This window comes from Kwoniella shivajii, chromosome 10, assembly GCF_035658355.1.
Source record: "Kwoniella shivajii chromosome 10, complete sequence".
NCBI classification, from domain to species: domain Eukaryota; kingdom Fungi; phylum Basidiomycota; class Tremellomycetes; order Tremellales; family Cryptococcaceae; genus Kwoniella; species Kwoniella shivajii.
Window position 1 is genome coordinate 389,181 of NC_085917.1, and position 17,069 is coordinate 406,249.

The following is a 17,069-nucleotide window of genomic DNA, read 5'->3' on the forward strand; positions in this document are numbered from 1 at the left end:
GATCATCGGAACGATCACACAGACAGAAAAAGAAGAAAGAACAAAAGAATGCGGAAGAATATTGATGTTTGTCCCGCCCAGTACATTAAAAAGGAAGGAAATCGCGTCTGGACTCTTCCCCACCGACCTGTACCTTTAAAGCTTAATTCCCCTTACCATGTATACGTCATAATAATGTATGGTTTGAAGTAGCTCCGAAACAAGCCACCGCAGTACCGGAAATCCAATAGAGTGCTGTGACCCTAAGCATATTCCGGCGTCAATTGAAACACATTGTCGTGCTCAAGCAGGTGCACAAACGAGCCTGTGTCTATGCCCACCACGAAGTAAGCAATAAGGGCTCAATGGTCATACTCTTCTTACATGTGGTAGACCAATACTTCTTCACTTCGATCATCAATAATGCCGTCACGACGGGAGCTAACGAAACCTAGATTGTGAGTTGGTATAGTGACGATACTGACTGATCTACTGAAGTCCTTTCGAAGATGCTTAGGTATCTGACAACTGTGAGAGCAATCTGAGGAACCTTTCTGATGGAACAGTTCAGCCGAAAATGCAAATGAGGTCGATAAGTTACTCCATTGTCCGAACCAGACATTTGGCCGCGGTGGCACCTTATTGCGTTTTTGAGTCGACTGCCTTCCATGTCAACTTCCCAGAAGACCACACCCACCAGTCATTGTCAAATTTAAGGGAGTTTCAGCAATGGCAATTCGGCGGGTACTTTGCCGGTCTTGCACTCAGAATCAGAGTGGAGAAGGAGATATATTCGGGGATCCCCGATACCTCGTCTTTAAAATGTATCGATGTGCCTTGGAAAGCACATCATTCATCCTCATTCGAGTTTTTGTAGCAAGGTAGATTGGCGCAGAATCAGCCAACAGGATGTCCTCCTTTCACAAAAATTTAAAGAGAAAGTCAAAGAAGCGGATTTGATATATTTGGACAACAAGCTACTAGTTTTGGCATTTTATTGAAATCGTTGTACTGAAATCATTCAGATCTTGACTTGTCTAGTAGTTTATCTGATCTATGAGAAAGTAAAATATAGTGCAAATCCTCACGCCATTTCATCAACATCTCATTGCGTGCTACTTACCGTTTTATGCTTAATAATGATATTTTAAGTGATGTATGGCGTGCTTCCCCCAGCGATACAAGCTCAGTAGATAGACTGGATGAATCTGACGATATATTTCAGAACTCGACAAGACAATTGGGCTGCACAGTAGTAGGAAATTAGTCAACGACTGATAGCGAGCTTGCTTGGATTCACTTTCCTATTGCAATGTCATCTCAAAAGAGATTCTCTGCGGACATTGTCCATCACGAGGATCAGCCTGTTCAGGCTAAACGATCATGGAAAGGTTATCTCTGGGACACATGGGACCTTCCTCAGAAAGAACGAAAATTGCTGTTCAAAGTTGACGGGTTCATCTTGACTTTATTCTCGGTAAGTTCTCCTTTCTCATAAGCATATCCATTTAAGGGGTCGACATCTAGTAGGTGAGTGGTACTGACATTTGTTTATTGAATTGCAGGTAGGATTTTTCATTAAAAATCTGGATCAGTCCAATGTCAATTCCGCTGTGAGTTTAATAACCTTTAAGCTTTATCCCACAAAAAAATCTCAAGGAAGATTAATTGGATATTCAGTTCTTGTCAGGAATGAAAGAAGATTTATCGATGAATGGTAATGAATTGGTTTATGCTGTATCGATTTGGACAGCGGGATATATTATTGGTCAAATTCCCCTTAATCTCCTTTTGACTAGAGTCGATCCTCGATGGGTTATTCCCACTGTGAGTTTTCTCAAATCTAGTCAATTGTTCACAGTACAGTATGCTGATTGGTCAATATGAAATGAGAAAAGGTCGAGCTAGGATGGGGTGTTTTGACAGTTTCGACTTATGCTATTAAGAATGTCAAGCAACTATACGCTATCAGGTTTTTTATCGGTCTCCTCGAGTAGGTTCTCCCTTTTCGCCACTACGTGGGACATTATTTCAGTGGGTCAATCCTGATTTATCATGAATCCACTTAACAGAGCTGGATACTACCCCGGTCTCAACTACATCGCGGGTTCTTGGTATACGCAAAGGGAATTAGGTAAACGTGCTATGATATTCTGGTTAGCTGGACTTGCTGGAGAGATGTTCAGTGGATATCTCCAAGCTGCAGCTTATAATAATTTGAACGGTGTTCTGGGACACGCTGGATGGAGGTAAATGACATCCATCTTTTCGCGTTCTGGATCTCTAATTCTGCTGATTGGAAATTTTCACTGTAGATGGCTGTTTGTCATTGACGCAGTGATTACTTTCCCAATTGCGATTATTGGTTATTTCATTTTCCCAAGTTTGCCACTTCAAGGTAAGAAAGTATGGTGGCTCAACGATGAGGTGAGTGATACAACGAGACACGGTACAAAGTGGAATGACCAGTAGAGGGGTAACTCTGACCTTCAAGTATGTACGGGTACACTTGCACTTCAATTAGGAATATGAACTTTCACGTCAACGAATGATCAAAGATGGTAAAACAGGTAGAACAGCTTGGACTTGGCCTAAATTCCGTCGTGTAATTTTCAGTTGGCATACTTGGGTACTTCGTGAGTATTTCATCTTGTCCTGAGCTTGACTCTTGAGGGATCGGTATTCTTTGTGCTTGTCTTACTGATTTTCATTTTCCTCTCCTTCAAATCATCAGCCGCGCTTTATGCCATTTGGATGAACTCATCAGTTCAACAACCTATGGGATATTGGCTTAAGTCATTCAACGTCAAAAAGAATCCACCGGTACCTGGTGTCACTTTTACAGTGGCACAAATCAACACTCGTGAGTTCCATTTGAACCTCCTTATCTTTATATCGAAGCAAGAAGTATAATGCTGACGTCCTGTGCCGCGATTTCACAGTGCCAACTATCGCCACGGCATTATTCATCGTCATGGCTCTGATATGGGCATGGCTATCTGACGGACCTTTACGCGGTCGTAGATGGCCATTCCTCTACGCCGGTTCTGTATATGTTGTCAGTAGTCTTCTCTCTTTTGTTCGTTCTCTTCACGTCATCGGAATCAAAGTACTGATTCAAATCGTTCATTGTTTCTCAGATAATGATGGCTCTTATCCTTCGTAACAGGGATCTATACAGTGATATCACAGGAACCAAGGTTTTATACTGGTTCGTGAGATTAATGGTAAGTGCATGCTTATGGCGAAACATTTGGTAATCATGTTCGCTGAGGTACTGTTTCCTTCTTGATCATAGAGTTGCGGTGGTCCATTGATCATTACATGGATTAATGAACTCACATCCGATGATACCGAGAAAAGAGCAATTATAATCGCTGCAGCACTTGCTTTAGCTTATACAGTCAATGCAATTGTAAGTTTGTTTTAGTTCCCCTTGCATCATACAGTAGTATACATCCTCATTTGTCTGATCTAAAATACTTGTTACTTGATTCTTCCAATGATCTGATATTTCACGTGGATTTATTGTGAATAGGCACCTAATTTCGTTTGGAAAACTGTTGATTTCCCACAAGCTAAAAAGGGAATGACTTATGCGGCCGTAATGAGTGGATTGCTGAGTGAGTCATCAAGTCAACTCTCTCAACGACCTTTCTATATATATCCAATGATCGATGTCGCGCTAAATTTATCTCCCTTTCGTTTCATAGTCATATGGACCACTTTGACTCTTGTACTTTCCATAAGAGACGAAAGAAGGAAAGCAGCCCTTGGCACCACATCTAAAGAAGCACCCGCATCACCTTCTTCAGATCAAGTAGATATCGAAAGTAAGAGTATCGAAGGTGATAACGATTCAACTTCGGTTTCGGCTGAGGGTCCGCATGGACAACGTGTACCGAAATCCGGTCATATTTTGGTGTAAAGAGATGAACTCAAACAGGGATTGAGGTGTCACGCAGACTAGGTAGTATTCATTGATTGAGTTCCCTCGATCTATGTACAATCTATAGGGGTGATATATCGTATTTCGTACAGCTTAATAGTCTTACCGAATGCGATTATTCACTGTCTCTCCTCAAAAGGCACAGAGGTACAGTTACAAAGCCACAAATCGCTAACAGCAGTATAATTAGATGCTGATTCCATCATAACTACTAATTTCAAGCCCACTCAACCCTGATTCTCGTTGTCGTTCTCACAAGTACACCACATAGCTAGCTCTATCAGCGTCCACCACAGCCCCGCTCGAGCCTTCTTAGTTCAGTGGTTTAGAATTTGTCACTAGTAGTATTCTTTCTCTTCTTTTCTTTCAGGAGGTGAAGTACGGATTTGCCATGACAGGGTCACTCGTTCGATTCGGGTAGAAGGCAGTTTTTTGGTCAAGCCAGCTGGTTTCTTGTCATGCGTGATGTTTAGAATAGTCAGGAATGAAGGTGGAAAGATTCAGTCATCTAGCAATATGATGGAGTTCAATCTTGGACTAAGGATTCTGAAGTGTGGTCACGGCTTTCCGTTTTTCGGTGGAAAAAACAAAGTGTATTTGTTGAAAGAATGGAAATTGGCCAGATATGACAGCTGAGTCCTGACTAAGGAGTATGTAATTTGTGATTCCAGTGATAAGAAATACTGTCGTGGAACGACAAGTTGGTGTGCCTGTTGATCAAGAACATCATTAAATCTGATTTGAGCGCAATATTTTTTGAACGGATCAATTCACATTATGATAGGTGATGCATTAGTACATATTTGTTCCCTCAACGGGTACTTTTTGGCAATCCGAACCCCAGATCACAAAAACTGGGGGATTATCTCATCGTCCTCTTTCATCCCAAATGCGAGCATGATCAGTCCCTCCCTTAGTTACAATTACCACCATCAGGATGAAGATTTACTCTCCATTGAGATGTTTATTGTGAACATTCTCTCTACGTTTCTGTACACCTTTTCTCAACTCGTCTAGTAATGGAATAGTTTGTTCCAGGGAGATGCAGGCGTCGGTCACTGATACACCGTATTTCAATCCTGATGGTCCTTCAGGTGGTACACTTTGTTTACCTTCGTTAATGTTGGATTCTATCATTACTCCCATGATCATTTGCGATGTTGATCCAGAAGCTAATTGAGCAGACTATTTCATGGAATAGGGGCACTTGTCAGCTTCGTTATATTCACAACACGACTTGAACTCATGGAAATTAATACTCACAATGTCGTGACCCACTTCGATCTGTTTGACATGTTGTTTTGATGAATTGCCATGAGAACAGTCGATCTAACATGTTTCGCGTCAGCATAACATGCATCCTTTGACATAACTTTTAACTACAAACTCACCATGATCTTAGCTGGTAATCCAGCTTTTTGCAATTTCTCCCCAGCGGATTGAACGTGTTCAGCAGCGTAGTTAGGACCTTTGGAAGAACCTCTCAATATAACGTGAGTAGAGTTGTTTCCTTCAGTTTCTACAATTGCTGAAAGACCTTGCTTGGTTACTGATAAGAAAGTATGTCCTGATCCCGCTGCTTTAATAGCGTCTACGGCGATATCGATTGATCCGTCCTGATCAAGCACAACTATATCAGCTTTGTTCAGAATCAAACGAATCTTGCCACACCGTAGAGGGAGAGAGGAAGGATATTTCTTCGAGAAAGAGACTCAGAACCAAAACTCACAGTACCATTCTTGAATCCTACACTCATTGACAAAGCACTGGCTAACTCTCTGTGTACTTGAGATTCGGTAGTTCTAGCACCAATAGCACCCCATGAACTGAGGTCGGCAAGGTACTGAGGAGATATGACATCTATCGAGTAGAGACTCTGAATCAGTTGGAAATCCATTTTGGTTTTAGAGGAAGTCACAACTGACCTAAGAACTCTCCTGCTGTGGGTAATCCTAATTCTGTTACGTCCAATAGCAATTTTCGAGCGAGTTTGAGTCCTCGGTTGATTTGGTAAGTACCGTTCATATCAGGGTCTAAACAATCATAGATCTGTCAGCTGAATTGAATCTTCAGGATATGTGGGTTTCGCAGCTCACCATTGATCAATCCCTTCCATCCAACTGTTGTTCTAGGTCTAAAAGCGATGCAATCTCAGCTGGGGCATCGTTCCATAACGATGAGCCGAATGAGTCTCAGCTTACTTCTCAAAGTATACTCTCATCACTATCATCAAATCGTCCTCTGACTCTTTTGCGTATTCAGCAAGTTTCTTAGCGTAAGTGATAGCCTGTTCGGGATCATGTACTGAGCATGGTCTGATCGCGATTCATGATCAGCACAACATTGTCATAAAGACAACGAGACAATATGTGAGATGGGACACACCCGACAACGACAAGAAGTCGATCATCATCACCTTTGATGATAGCTTCTACTTGAGTTCTACCATCTACTACTGTCTGAGCACCCCGTAACGAGAGCGGAAGCCTGGGCGTTTTTATGTGAGCTGACTTCGAGCTCTTAAACAAATTAACAACTTACTCTTCAAGTAAAATTTGAGGACTAACAACGATATATCAGCTAAGCAACAAGAACTTTGAGTATTCCAGAGATTACACACGGGATCAAAGGTCTAACACATTTTACTCGTCTGTCATCAAGCATTTCCACTGCCTATTTCCACAATAGTCCAATATCAGCTATTGAGTTCGAGCTTCGAAATAGTTGTCGTATGACTCACGTCTCGTATTGATACTCTGGAAGGAGTGTGCATTTCTGATCCTATCCGCTGATAGATGTATATGTGTTATGATGCAGGATGCAAGTTGTCGTATTGTCAGATGTTGTGAATTGACAATTCTATCCAAATTGGTTGGACATCTTTGCAATATGACAAGAAATCACAGATCGTCGTCTCTTCGACTCGTAGAAAAAAAAGTTGAACAGAAATGGGCGGCGATGTCCACATGCCACATCAACGGGATTAACCCATTTCATTACAAATAGGGGAGGGTAAAACATGGAATTACGTAAAGATCTGGATCTTGTTGTATTTCTATCCCATGTTCATTTAAACGCGTCTATATCCTAACTGTTGATAGGATGTCAAAAGGAGGTTGGTCTATGCGTTTCAGATTCCTTGTTTTGAATGGGATACATAGAAAATATATACCATACACGATCACCTAAAGACAGACATCTTCCTTCCATTCACTGTTGTCGTCGAATAAATTCATATAATAAATACTACACCAGTCACTCTTTTTCCGTATCATCCTCCCTCCAAACCATATCAATCAATCCAACCCCAAGAATCTCGCGAGCTACACATCAGCTCCCTTGGATCGAAACGAGCCAGTCAAGCGAAGAGACGTCAGTTTAAAAAGCACGGATCCCACTTCCCCCAATACTCTACTCTACTACCAAGCTGCTATCGAACAGAGCCAGACAAATCGCTGAAAAGTAATCAGTATAAGTGAATATTGAAAGTCACAAGATAAACTGTAAAGATGGGTGGTCAACTTAGTAAGGCGTTGGGTAAGCTGAGTCTTTATCTATTTCAAAGGAGCCTCTTTTGCGTATATACGGATTGTGAAGGGAGTCAAGAAAATTGTTGAGAATGACTAGCTGACGTTATCATCATTGCCCCTGTGACATCTGTAGGCAAGCTATTCGGAAACAAGGAGATGCGTATATTGATGCTTGGTTTGGATGCTGCTGGAAAAACGAGTGAGTTGAATGCAAACTGTTCTTCATACCCTCTGGTCTTTCAAGAAGGAAGGCTGCTGCACAACTCCGAAACTCAACGGTGCTTTATCATACTCACATATAACTTGTACCCATAGCTATTCTATACAAGCTTAAACTCAATCAATCTGTGACCACTATACCTACAGTCGGTTTCAACGTGGAAACAGTAACGTATAAGAATGTGAAATTCAATGTATGGGTGAGTGCTTTCTCGTGTCACATCGATGATTGGATAAGTGCTGGTGGATACGAAGGGTAAAGAAAGGGATGAACAATCGCTAGGGCCTGAAATGAAGAGTTGCTGTGAGAAGGGAACATTAGCTGATTTCGTTCATTTCGCGAGTGTAGGATGTTGGTGGTCAAGATAAGATTAGACCGTTATGGAGACATTATTATACCGGTACACAGGTGAGTGCTTCACGCCTTTTCTGATTCTCCTTTCCAAGCGCACCTCCTTCTCTCTCTAGATTTGGCTTTGAACGTCTCCTGAAAAGCCAAAACTGATATCTTTGGTCTTTTGCAGGGTTTGATCTTCGTGATTGACTCGGGAGATAGAGATCGGATTGACGAAGCTAGATTAGAATTGGAACGTATTTTAGCAGACAGGGAGATGCGAGATTGTCTATTGATGGTTTTCGCTAATAAACAAGATTTACCGGGAGGTCAGTTACGTTTAACCTAGCATATTTTCATCATGAATGGAATGGGTGGAATAAGCTGAACTGACTTGCTGTTCTCATAACTTTAGCTATGTCCCCTGCTGAAGTCACTGAGAAATTGGGTTTACACAAAATGAGAGATAGGAGTTGGTATGTCCATCCCAGGTGAGTACGAATTTCTTCCGATTCGGTGAATGAGCATGGTCAGGCGGGGAAGAACCAACCAGGCAGAGATGTCACAGAATTTATGGAAACATCAGAAGAAATATTATCAGCCGTAGCGAAGTAGACTGTGGTTGAGCTATGAGCAGACGACGGAAACGACGGTTGAGAGTAGAACAAAAATGGCAGTCGAGAAGTCACTAAGGGTACGCAGTGAGAGCCAGGGACGGAGGGACATAGAGCGACGGTTGATATCGGACGATCCCATCGACATTGGATACTTTTAAGCTTGGATCAATCACCAATACTGACAGCTAACACTTCCTTTTAATCCCCAGTTGCGCAACGACCGGAGAAGGTCTTTTCGAGGGTCTTCAATGGTTATCACAAAATGTTAAAGGAACAAAATCATGATAGTGATGATCTCCATTGAACTACTGTTGGAATTCTACGTCTGGCTCTCTACCTCGTGATTTGGAATTTTGTGTCCTTTCAAGCAAGATACTATTTCTGCTTCTTATACCCCTTGATATGTCAATACAAAGAATCTTTGATACCCCTTACGAGTCAGTCTTGGCTTATTTGTCTGAAATAAACTCGGATTACACGTATTGTAGTGTATATGAGATATAATCCATTTATATACCTTTTTATTTTGAAGATATAATACTTTTGTTCACCTTTTGGTATTTTCTCGTGTATGCTATGCATTTGTTCCTTGATATAGAATGACATTTCGTCGATTGATCGTAACGATCTTCCATTCTATGTGAAGCCCCTTTGTGGAGCAGCCATCATAGAAGGATTCACCTCGAGCAGATGGGTGGTTTCCAGCAGTATCAGCATAGGTCGTTGCTGACATGAAATTGCTTTCTGACCTGAGTGCAATTGAACAAAATTGCTATCCATGCCTTGCATTCTCCTGTATTTCGCTGAATGGACACCGTTCCGTTCCGTATGTAGTTCACCTCGAGCTCACGCTGAAGCTGCTGATTGCTAGGTCCATACTACAAGCTTCACTGCCACTCAAGCTAGCCAGCTAGATACGGTTACCATCGAATCCTTTATCGGGATGATTCCAGTTGGGATAGGTTAGAAGGACAGTCGCGGTACCAATGAACATTTATTGAATAGATCATTGATGTCATCGCAAAGTAATTCATACAAAGTTCATATCTCTTTTGGGAAATATATTCATAAATAGAAAAGGAATTAGTTTCAATCCATTCGCAGGGACAATGAAATCATATGCCGATCATGCGTCATCATTCTGGAATATACGGGATTAAGGCATTCCCAAAGAAAGATGATACTTTCCTTTGGTATCTTTTTGTTTTCGATTGTGTGAACCCCCTTAACATCATTTAGAATATGATTTATAAGACACGTTGCGTTTCCTTTTACGTATTATTACCAAGTATGGAATGGGACCTAGAACTCTGATCATGTTTTTGTTTAATACAGGTAATATTTTGGTTTCGCATGGGATATGAGATGTATGTTCGTACATATTAATTTCTATGATGTAAAAAGGGGGTTTCTTCCGTTATGTTTTGTAATATCCCAAGAGGGGAGAGAGATGGCATGTCTCACAAGTTACCGGGGGAGGGGGGATCACATAGTACTCATACTGTCAGTATTATTTTATATAATTGATTTACAGGGTTCAGATGACGGGATGGTCCATCCGAAATGACGTATTATTCAAAATCATCCGGGTAACCCCCAAATTCAATTTTACCCTAACAAATAAACCACTGCCTCTGTACGGTGAGGAGAGAAAGGGGGGAAAGAGAAAAAAAGAAACAGAGATCGACCACAACCACATAGGAAGAAGAGAAAAAAACATTCATCTTCCCAAACTTTACCTCTCCATCATCGTCTCAATACTTCATCTCATCTTCCAACTGTTGTTCATTCTCATTTGTGCATAAACCACAAACTACTGATATTACTCACACTTTATAATAATCTATCCCCTTTCGAGGTTTTCACAACATACTCTAGCGGCCCGCACCGAGTTTTTCGTTCTCAAACCAAACACCGCTCAAGCCACTTTTCCAACTCCCCAGCAAAACCGAATTCACATCATCTTCCTTTCTTCATCCATCTATCCATCTTTCTTCACTTCACTCATCAAGTCAGGTAATCATTCAAGATGGTCTCTCCAGCAGCTCCAGGTTTGTTCTTCTGCTTTGCAGCTATGAGCTTGTTAATCTTCGCATCCGTCTCACCTCCAGCATGGGATAAAGTCGATTTCCTTCATGCTAGCAGCTCAACCGGACAAATAGTCTACGGAGTATTTGGCTACTGCACAAAAGGAGGGTCATGTAGTCACAGATCACTGGGATACGATCTGACCATTCCTGGTGTCGAGTGAGTATTGATTTGCCCTACGATCCAAGTCTGGGACTGTTCCTTTTCTCCCGCTACCTTCAACCTGCATGTCGTCTATCACATTCATGAGTGAATATATGGCTGATGTCTCAAACTTTCACTTTTACAGCGCAACACTAAACTCCAAGGTCCTCCATAACCTCACCTACACTCTCATCCTTCACCCAATCGCCGCAGGTATCGCTTTCTTTGCTCTCGTATTCGGAATCATCGCAGCCGCCGCCGCCTCGAGAATAGCTACCATTTTCATGGCCCTTCTGTCTGCTTTCGGAGCCTTGGTCACCCTTGTCATCTTTGTCATTGACATGGTCCTTTGGAACATCATCAAGGACAGAATCAACGACGCTGGAGGTTCAGCCAAATTGGTGAGTTACACCTTCTTTGTCTATTCTCGTTCAGACAGGGTGAGAGGATTCTTGGAACGGAGTTACACCGAGTCTGGACGATCGATAAGGATATCCCGTCTGGGAAGGGCAGATAAAGCAGAAGAAGGAGGGTTCTCTGAATTATATCCACCCTCACCACCCATCCGCAATCAGGCTGCAACCGAGATCTGTTTCTTCTATACTCCAGACCTCCTCATTCATCTAAATATTTTAAGCCTTCACCAACCGTGAGACATATTCAGCTAACTTGACGTTTCTCATTCGTAGGGTAACGCAAACTGGTTCACACTCGGTGCTTGGGCTGCTCTCTCCCTCGCTATGTGCTGTTCAATTGGTGGTGCTTTTGGCCGATTTGCAAATGGAAGATTCGGAGGAGAGAAATACTAAGCAATCGCTTCAATGAGCTCTGTTCGACCTGAAACACTTGCTGTCGAATGGAGGGGCAAGTAGGGGCGTGTTACCGAAGATCCTACGTTGCTCCCACCAGAAATCATCTCTAATTTCCGACCTCATTCTCAATTCTTATATACCTCTCATTTCACAATATCTACCTCCTTATATTTTTTCCGTTCTTTCTATTTCCCCCGTTTTGAGGGTTCCAAACTTATAATTACACACTTGATATGTTACAAACAGGATGTGGTGAACTAAAATAGGGGAGAAAGGGGGTGTGTATGTGGCAAACACGATATGCGATAGAAGCATGAATAATACTGTATCTCTATGTTGGTACCGTCTCTGCGCATCCACTCTGAATTATTGCGTCTATTTGAGTTCATGTTTCCATCAATAAACAGCATACGAGTAAGTGTATGCTTGTGTGACATACGAAGAAGATGACCCAAGTGCCACAGACTGATGATCGAAATGTCTCACTCGTAACCGCAAGTTACCTTTGATTTCGGACATATTTCCAACTTAACTTTTCTTTTATCCTCTCTTCTTCCTCGCTCTCAGCATCCCTCGTTGTTTCTGTTATTAGAGTCAGACTTTGATATAAGCGAGAATAGAGGACGCTATATCATACCTTCAGGCGTCGACATTCGTAAGGTGAGCTCATTCATCTTTCAATGTTGAATCGCTTCATCGGCGAATGATCAACCATTCTGGATCAAAAGTGATCTCGGACTAATCATTTGTGTATATGCCCTTCATTCCTTTGCCACTTGAACAAATAGCTTTACACGCCTTTCTTGCGTTTTAGATACCTTCAATCTCCTTCTTCATCATCACTATTACCATACAACAAAGAACGAACAAAGTGCAGTGCATCTCACCTCGCCTTTCCTCCTCCCACCTCGTCATCCGTGTCACACCCCTCCTACACATTTGTGACACGACTTACGTTCATCGTGGCTAGTCAAGATGGATCAACAGAACAAATTGTTAGCGATGCTGAAATCAGCTACAACAATTCCTTCTTCTTCCTCTCCTTCACAATCTCAAGGGTCAGATATCTCATCGCATACTTCTTCTCGTGAACATCAACAATCACAATCGCAACCACAACCACAATCGACTTCACAGTATTTGATACCACCTAATCTGGGCTCACCTAGAGAACCATCACCTTCTCCACCGCCCCCAAGTTTACAAGCTGTATCATTGCAAGATCTATTCAAGAACATCTCTTCCCCACCCCCACCGGCGGCCCCTGTCACAAGTTCAACTGGTTTACCTTCTGTCACTAGTCCTACTCCATTTGACCAAAAGAACAAGTTGTTAGGAATGTTGAGCATAATCGTACAACCTACTCCTTCCTCAACAGGTATCATCACTCCTCCCTCAGTAAGTGGGGTTTCGACTACTCCCACCACCCAAGAAAAAGGTGATCTTTTATCAATTTTCAAGACTAAGTAAGTCCAGCTACCGCAATGACATCAACTCTGCAATGTCTAGCTGACGAGATCGTATTGATACCACAGCCATCCTGATACCGTACCTTCATCTCCTACGGGTCAAGGTCCAGTCATCAACCACCTTACAGGTTTCTCCTCTCCTTCTTCCGCCAACCCTGTGGAAGCTCAACGTACAGGCAATTCTACCAATTCGTCTCAAGCCAAATCTTCCATAGTAGAAGAGAAGATTTCTACACCTTCAACAAAAGCAGACGAAACGCCAAAGAAGAGTATATTCCATTTTGACTCTCCATTCGATGCTTTCACTCAGCCACCGAGATCTCGTCAAACTTCCTCAGCGCAACTTCCCAAACCTCAATCTTCAATTGTATCCACGCCAAAAGATATCAAACCGAGACTTGACGATGAGCATGATCTGAGTCGAGTGAAATCGATTGACAAACTCGCTAATAAAGGTAGAGGTTCCCCTTTGAAGTCATCTCAAACAGATCAAAAACCTTATGAACCTCCAAAAACGATCACTCAAGAAGTCTCGGTACATGAGTTACCTCAAAATGAGATTGATGAGAAACTGAAAGATACGTGGCAAATTGGCAAAATCGTAAAAGATGAACAAGGAAAAGGGTATGTCAACGTCAATCCGCCGGTATAGAATCTGCTAATGCGAACAACCAAAACAGTCCTAAAGCTCTCACTACTCACACAACCATCGACCTATCGAAACCCAACCTCGATTCCCTTGTCAATACCGGAAACACAGTCCAGGTGGTGCCCACCACCTTGATGCGAACAGACAGTCTGTCGTACAGAAAAGGAAGACGAGTGGGAATCACCAATACATACATTGCATATACAATGTCGAAAGGTATGTTACCTCGTATGGCTTATGCAGTGTCTCGCTGATCGATGTATAGGTCGAGTTCGATTAATTGACAGCTCTTCTGGTGCTCGACTCGTGATCCAACTACCATCTACCGCATCATGTGGTCCAGTGATCGACTTGGCAGTCACCTCAAATTACGTTGCTACGATCGGATGGGACAAAGCAATAGTCGTCCATCGAGTTCCGCAGGATTGGAAGAAGGACGATCCTAAAATCGAGATTGTCCTCTTCTGCCTCGGGGTCTTTGGACCACTTGGCTCGCCTTCGAAGATTGAGTGGGTCAAGAAAGATGGCCTCGATTGGTTGGCGGTAGCTGGTAGCAAAGGTGTCGTCTTAATCAACCCCGCAGTGCATGGCAAAGGTGGTGAAGTAATATCCATGGAAGACATCTGTAAAGAGGTCAAAATGCTCAAGACAGACGGGGTGAGTGCCGCAAAACAACGTATTTTGCTGATCTCGAATGGACCCCTAGTCTGTGGTCGACTTCTGTCTCAATCACTCTCATCAAGCTATTGGTCTTTTATCTTCCACTTCATACTGCACTCTTTACAATGTTGCCAATCTGAACAGAGTATGGCATCGATGTCTCCCAACCAAATCCCTGACGGCAGAGCCGTCTTCAATGCAATTTTGCGAATCAAACATTCTTGTGGGCCGAGCGAACAATACTCATTATGACTTGGTTCAGATCACAGTTGATCTCGCAGTCTTATCAACCATCAAGTTCATTGCCCCTTCCCCATGCCCTGAAAATCTGAACTATACTCAAGCAGTATACGATACAGCCAGATCAGCCTTGTACATCGCTCCTTTCGCTAGAGGAAGTATTTACGCTTTCAAGTATGCTCTGAAAGGTCAGCAACCAATCAAGAATGTCTCAATACCTGATGGATCGAAAGTTGTCGCTTTCGACAAAGTTGCCGAATACCCTCTTGAACCGGTACTCAGTCTTGTTTTAGCTAAGAAAGGGGTCGACAAAGATTCCGAGATTCTCTTCGCTACAGCTCAAGGATTTAGTCAAGCTAGCATTTCTCGTGAAGCCTATAACGCTCTCAAAGCTTCAAACACTCATCAAGTACAAGAAGGCTCAGTCCCACCCCCTGCGCCTGCTGTTCCTGCTGCACCTGCTGCACCGGCCAAGACCGCTCCTGTCTCTAAATCACCTAATGGGAAGGTGGATGCTCCTAAAGTTAAATCGGTCACAGCACCCAAAATTCCCAGCAATAAACCATCCCCGGCCATTGTAAAGACTGAGCTCCCCTCTGCTTCTGAAGACGAGGCTGCGATACAGGCCAGACCAAAAGTACAGTCGAGAAAGGGCAGTATCGCTCCCGCGACAATTGCAGATGCTGACGAAAATAACGCCGTTGTATTCAACCAAGAAGAGCTCAATAAATCTTTAAAGAAGGTATGTTCAGCTTTATATACCGCCCCAGACGCATACTCCGCTGACAGACTTGCTATGATAGACCGAAGACAGACTTTCTAACCACCTCAAACAGCTCATCAAGAACGAAATCACTGCGCTAAATGTGCGACTCGACGGTCTTACCGGTCCAGACTTCGCGGCAGATATCTCTACAAGAATCGAAAGACAAGTCAAGGCGTCTTTGAGTAACACCATCACCCAAGAGATCAAGAGATCGTGAGTTATCACCTGGGAATGTCGTAAAGCCAAGCAGCTAAATTTTTATATCTTCGCAGTCTTATACCTGCTGCTACCGCTTCGATCCAACAAGAAATTCGAACAGTAACAAGTAATCAAGTTCCTGCGGCGATCTTCGATGCTCTCCAAACAGTCCCCAAGGAATTGGAGAAAGGATTGACTCCTGTAGTACAGAAGACCATAGCTAATCTCGTTCAAAATGCTGTGAGTTAGCTGATTCACCACGTCCAATTGATCTCAGCTGATCTGATCAACTCGATCAGATGGATAAAACAGTTCAAGAGGGGATTCAACACACACTCCTACCAGCAATGACTCAAGCGTCCACAAGTATAGTAGAGCAGCTATCATCAGATCTCAGATCAGAAATGCTTCAGTAAGTCGATTTATACCAAAAGCGTAGGTAAATAGCTAAGGTGATTAACATCGCAGAATCCGAAAAGAACTTTCCCCACCTTCCAATGAAGGTCAATTAGCCAATGATCAGTTACTCAAAAGCATGGCCGCTTCCATCGCCGAATTACAAAAGCAAGTACTCACTCTCTCGGAACATATCAAATCAGCACCTACGGCTCCCACACCATCTGCACACGCACCCGGTCCCAATGGGGCTTTATCACCTTCTGTTCCTGCTGTTTTTCCAACTACAAGCTCTGCTCCTCCACCTCTACCTCCTCAACCACCTGTTGGTTTATCAGTACCATCAGCCAGTCATTTGGAAGATACATTCCTTTCTGCACTCGGAGCTCAGAATACTTCGTCAACCTTGCGACTTGTGGCTGATCACTTAGCTATAACTGAATACTGTTTACCCAATCAAGGGAAAAGTCCACTTTCCCAAGCAGTACTTCTCACGTTACTCCACAGAGTAAGTCAGCTTCTGCTTTATTGCTTCATTTTGACTATCACAACAAGCTGATATCGTATCTCGAATTATTAGCTTGCTATTGTTCTATCGGAAATTCAAAGTACTCATTCTATGTTTGCTCAAGTCGTAGGATGGGAGAGAAGAACTGCCCTTTTAGTCGATCCGAAAGTGAGTTTTGCTACATTTCCCTTCGGAATTGTAATGATAATGGGGCTATAATGTTATTATTTCCATCGGTGAAGTGGAATCAAGCTAATCGGTGTAACTCTGTAGGACCAAAACATCGCATCATATATCTCGAGAGTATTATCAGTAGTCCAAAGTCAACTCACTATGGTAATGAACAATCTCCAAAAACATCCTGAACCAAACACGCAGAGTCACATGGTGGCTGTTAGTAATATCATGGAGGTGTTAAGGCAGAAAATTGCCTTCTAGGCGGTTAGTGTCTGGCGAGTAAAGGGGATCACATATCCGACGTGAGAACGATGTAAAGGAGTGTCGGGACAGG

General features: G+C 42.8%; 5 protein-coding genes across 5 annotated transcripts; 4 read left to right on the top strand and 1 right to left on the bottom strand.

The window, feature by feature from the left end:
• Positions 1-1,291: 1,291 nt before the first annotated feature.
• On the top strand, positions 1,292-3,907 carry IL334_007032 (uncharacterized protein; the record flags this gene model as incomplete). Its single annotated transcript, XM_062938726.1, has 13 exons — positions 1,292-1,456; positions 1,545-1,592; positions 1,660-1,806; positions 1,878-1,972; positions 2,052-2,228; positions 2,295-2,406; positions 2,504-2,615; positions 2,714-2,842; positions 2,922-3,037; positions 3,120-3,206; positions 3,278-3,394; positions 3,518-3,602; positions 3,693-3,907. The coding sequence occupies 13 exons, from the start codon at positions 1,292-1,294 to the stop codon at positions 3,905-3,907; spliced, it is 1,605 nt and encodes a 534-aa protein (XP_062794777.1).
• Positions 3,908-4,873: 966 nt separating this feature from the next.
• On the bottom strand, positions 4,874-6,701 carry IL334_007033 (3-deoxy-7-phosphoheptulonate synthase; the record flags this gene model as incomplete). The annotated part of the gene is made up of 11 exons (XM_062938727.1): positions 4,874-5,113; positions 5,192-5,257; positions 5,320-5,544; positions 5,658-5,788; positions 5,854-5,961; positions 6,025-6,062; positions 6,130-6,243; positions 6,314-6,415; positions 6,470-6,490; positions 6,549-6,601; positions 6,669-6,701. The coding sequence occupies 11 exons, from the start codon at positions 6,699-6,701 to the stop codon at positions 4,874-4,876; spliced, it is 1,131 nt and encodes a 376-aa protein (XP_062794778.1).
• Positions 6,702-7,437: 736 nt separating this feature from the next.
• On the top strand, positions 7,438-8,913 carry IL334_007034 (ADP-ribosylation factor 6; the record flags this gene model as incomplete). Its single annotated transcript, XM_062938728.1, has 7 exons — positions 7,438-7,465; positions 7,592-7,657; positions 7,774-7,877; positions 8,027-8,086; positions 8,202-8,340; positions 8,427-8,502; positions 8,838-8,913. The coding sequence occupies 7 exons, from the start codon at positions 7,438-7,440 to the stop codon at positions 8,911-8,913; spliced, it is 549 nt and encodes a 182-aa protein (XP_062794779.1).
• Positions 8,914-10,657: 1,744 nt separating this feature from the next.
• On the top strand, positions 10,658-11,669 carry IL334_007035 (uncharacterized protein; the record flags this gene model as incomplete). Its single annotated transcript, XM_062938729.1, has 3 exons — positions 10,658-10,875; positions 11,006-11,261; positions 11,550-11,669. The coding sequence occupies 3 exons, from the start codon at positions 10,658-10,660 to the stop codon at positions 11,667-11,669; spliced, it is 594 nt and encodes a 197-aa protein (XP_062794780.1).
• Positions 11,670-12,647: 978 nt separating this feature from the next.
• IL334_007036 (uncharacterized protein) lies at positions 12,648-16,996 on the top strand (the record flags this gene model as incomplete). The annotated part of the gene is made up of 11 exons (XM_062938730.1): positions 12,648-13,138; positions 13,208-13,765; positions 13,822-14,006; positions 14,056-14,447; positions 14,497-15,432; positions 15,494-15,669; positions 15,729-15,894; positions 15,954-16,066; positions 16,123-16,558; positions 16,631-16,726; positions 16,832-16,996. 11 exons carry the CDS (start codon positions 12,648-12,650, stop codon positions 16,994-16,996), a joined length of 3,714 nt encoding a protein of 1,237 aa, XP_062794781.1.
• Positions 16,997-17,069: the final 73 nt, after the last annotated feature.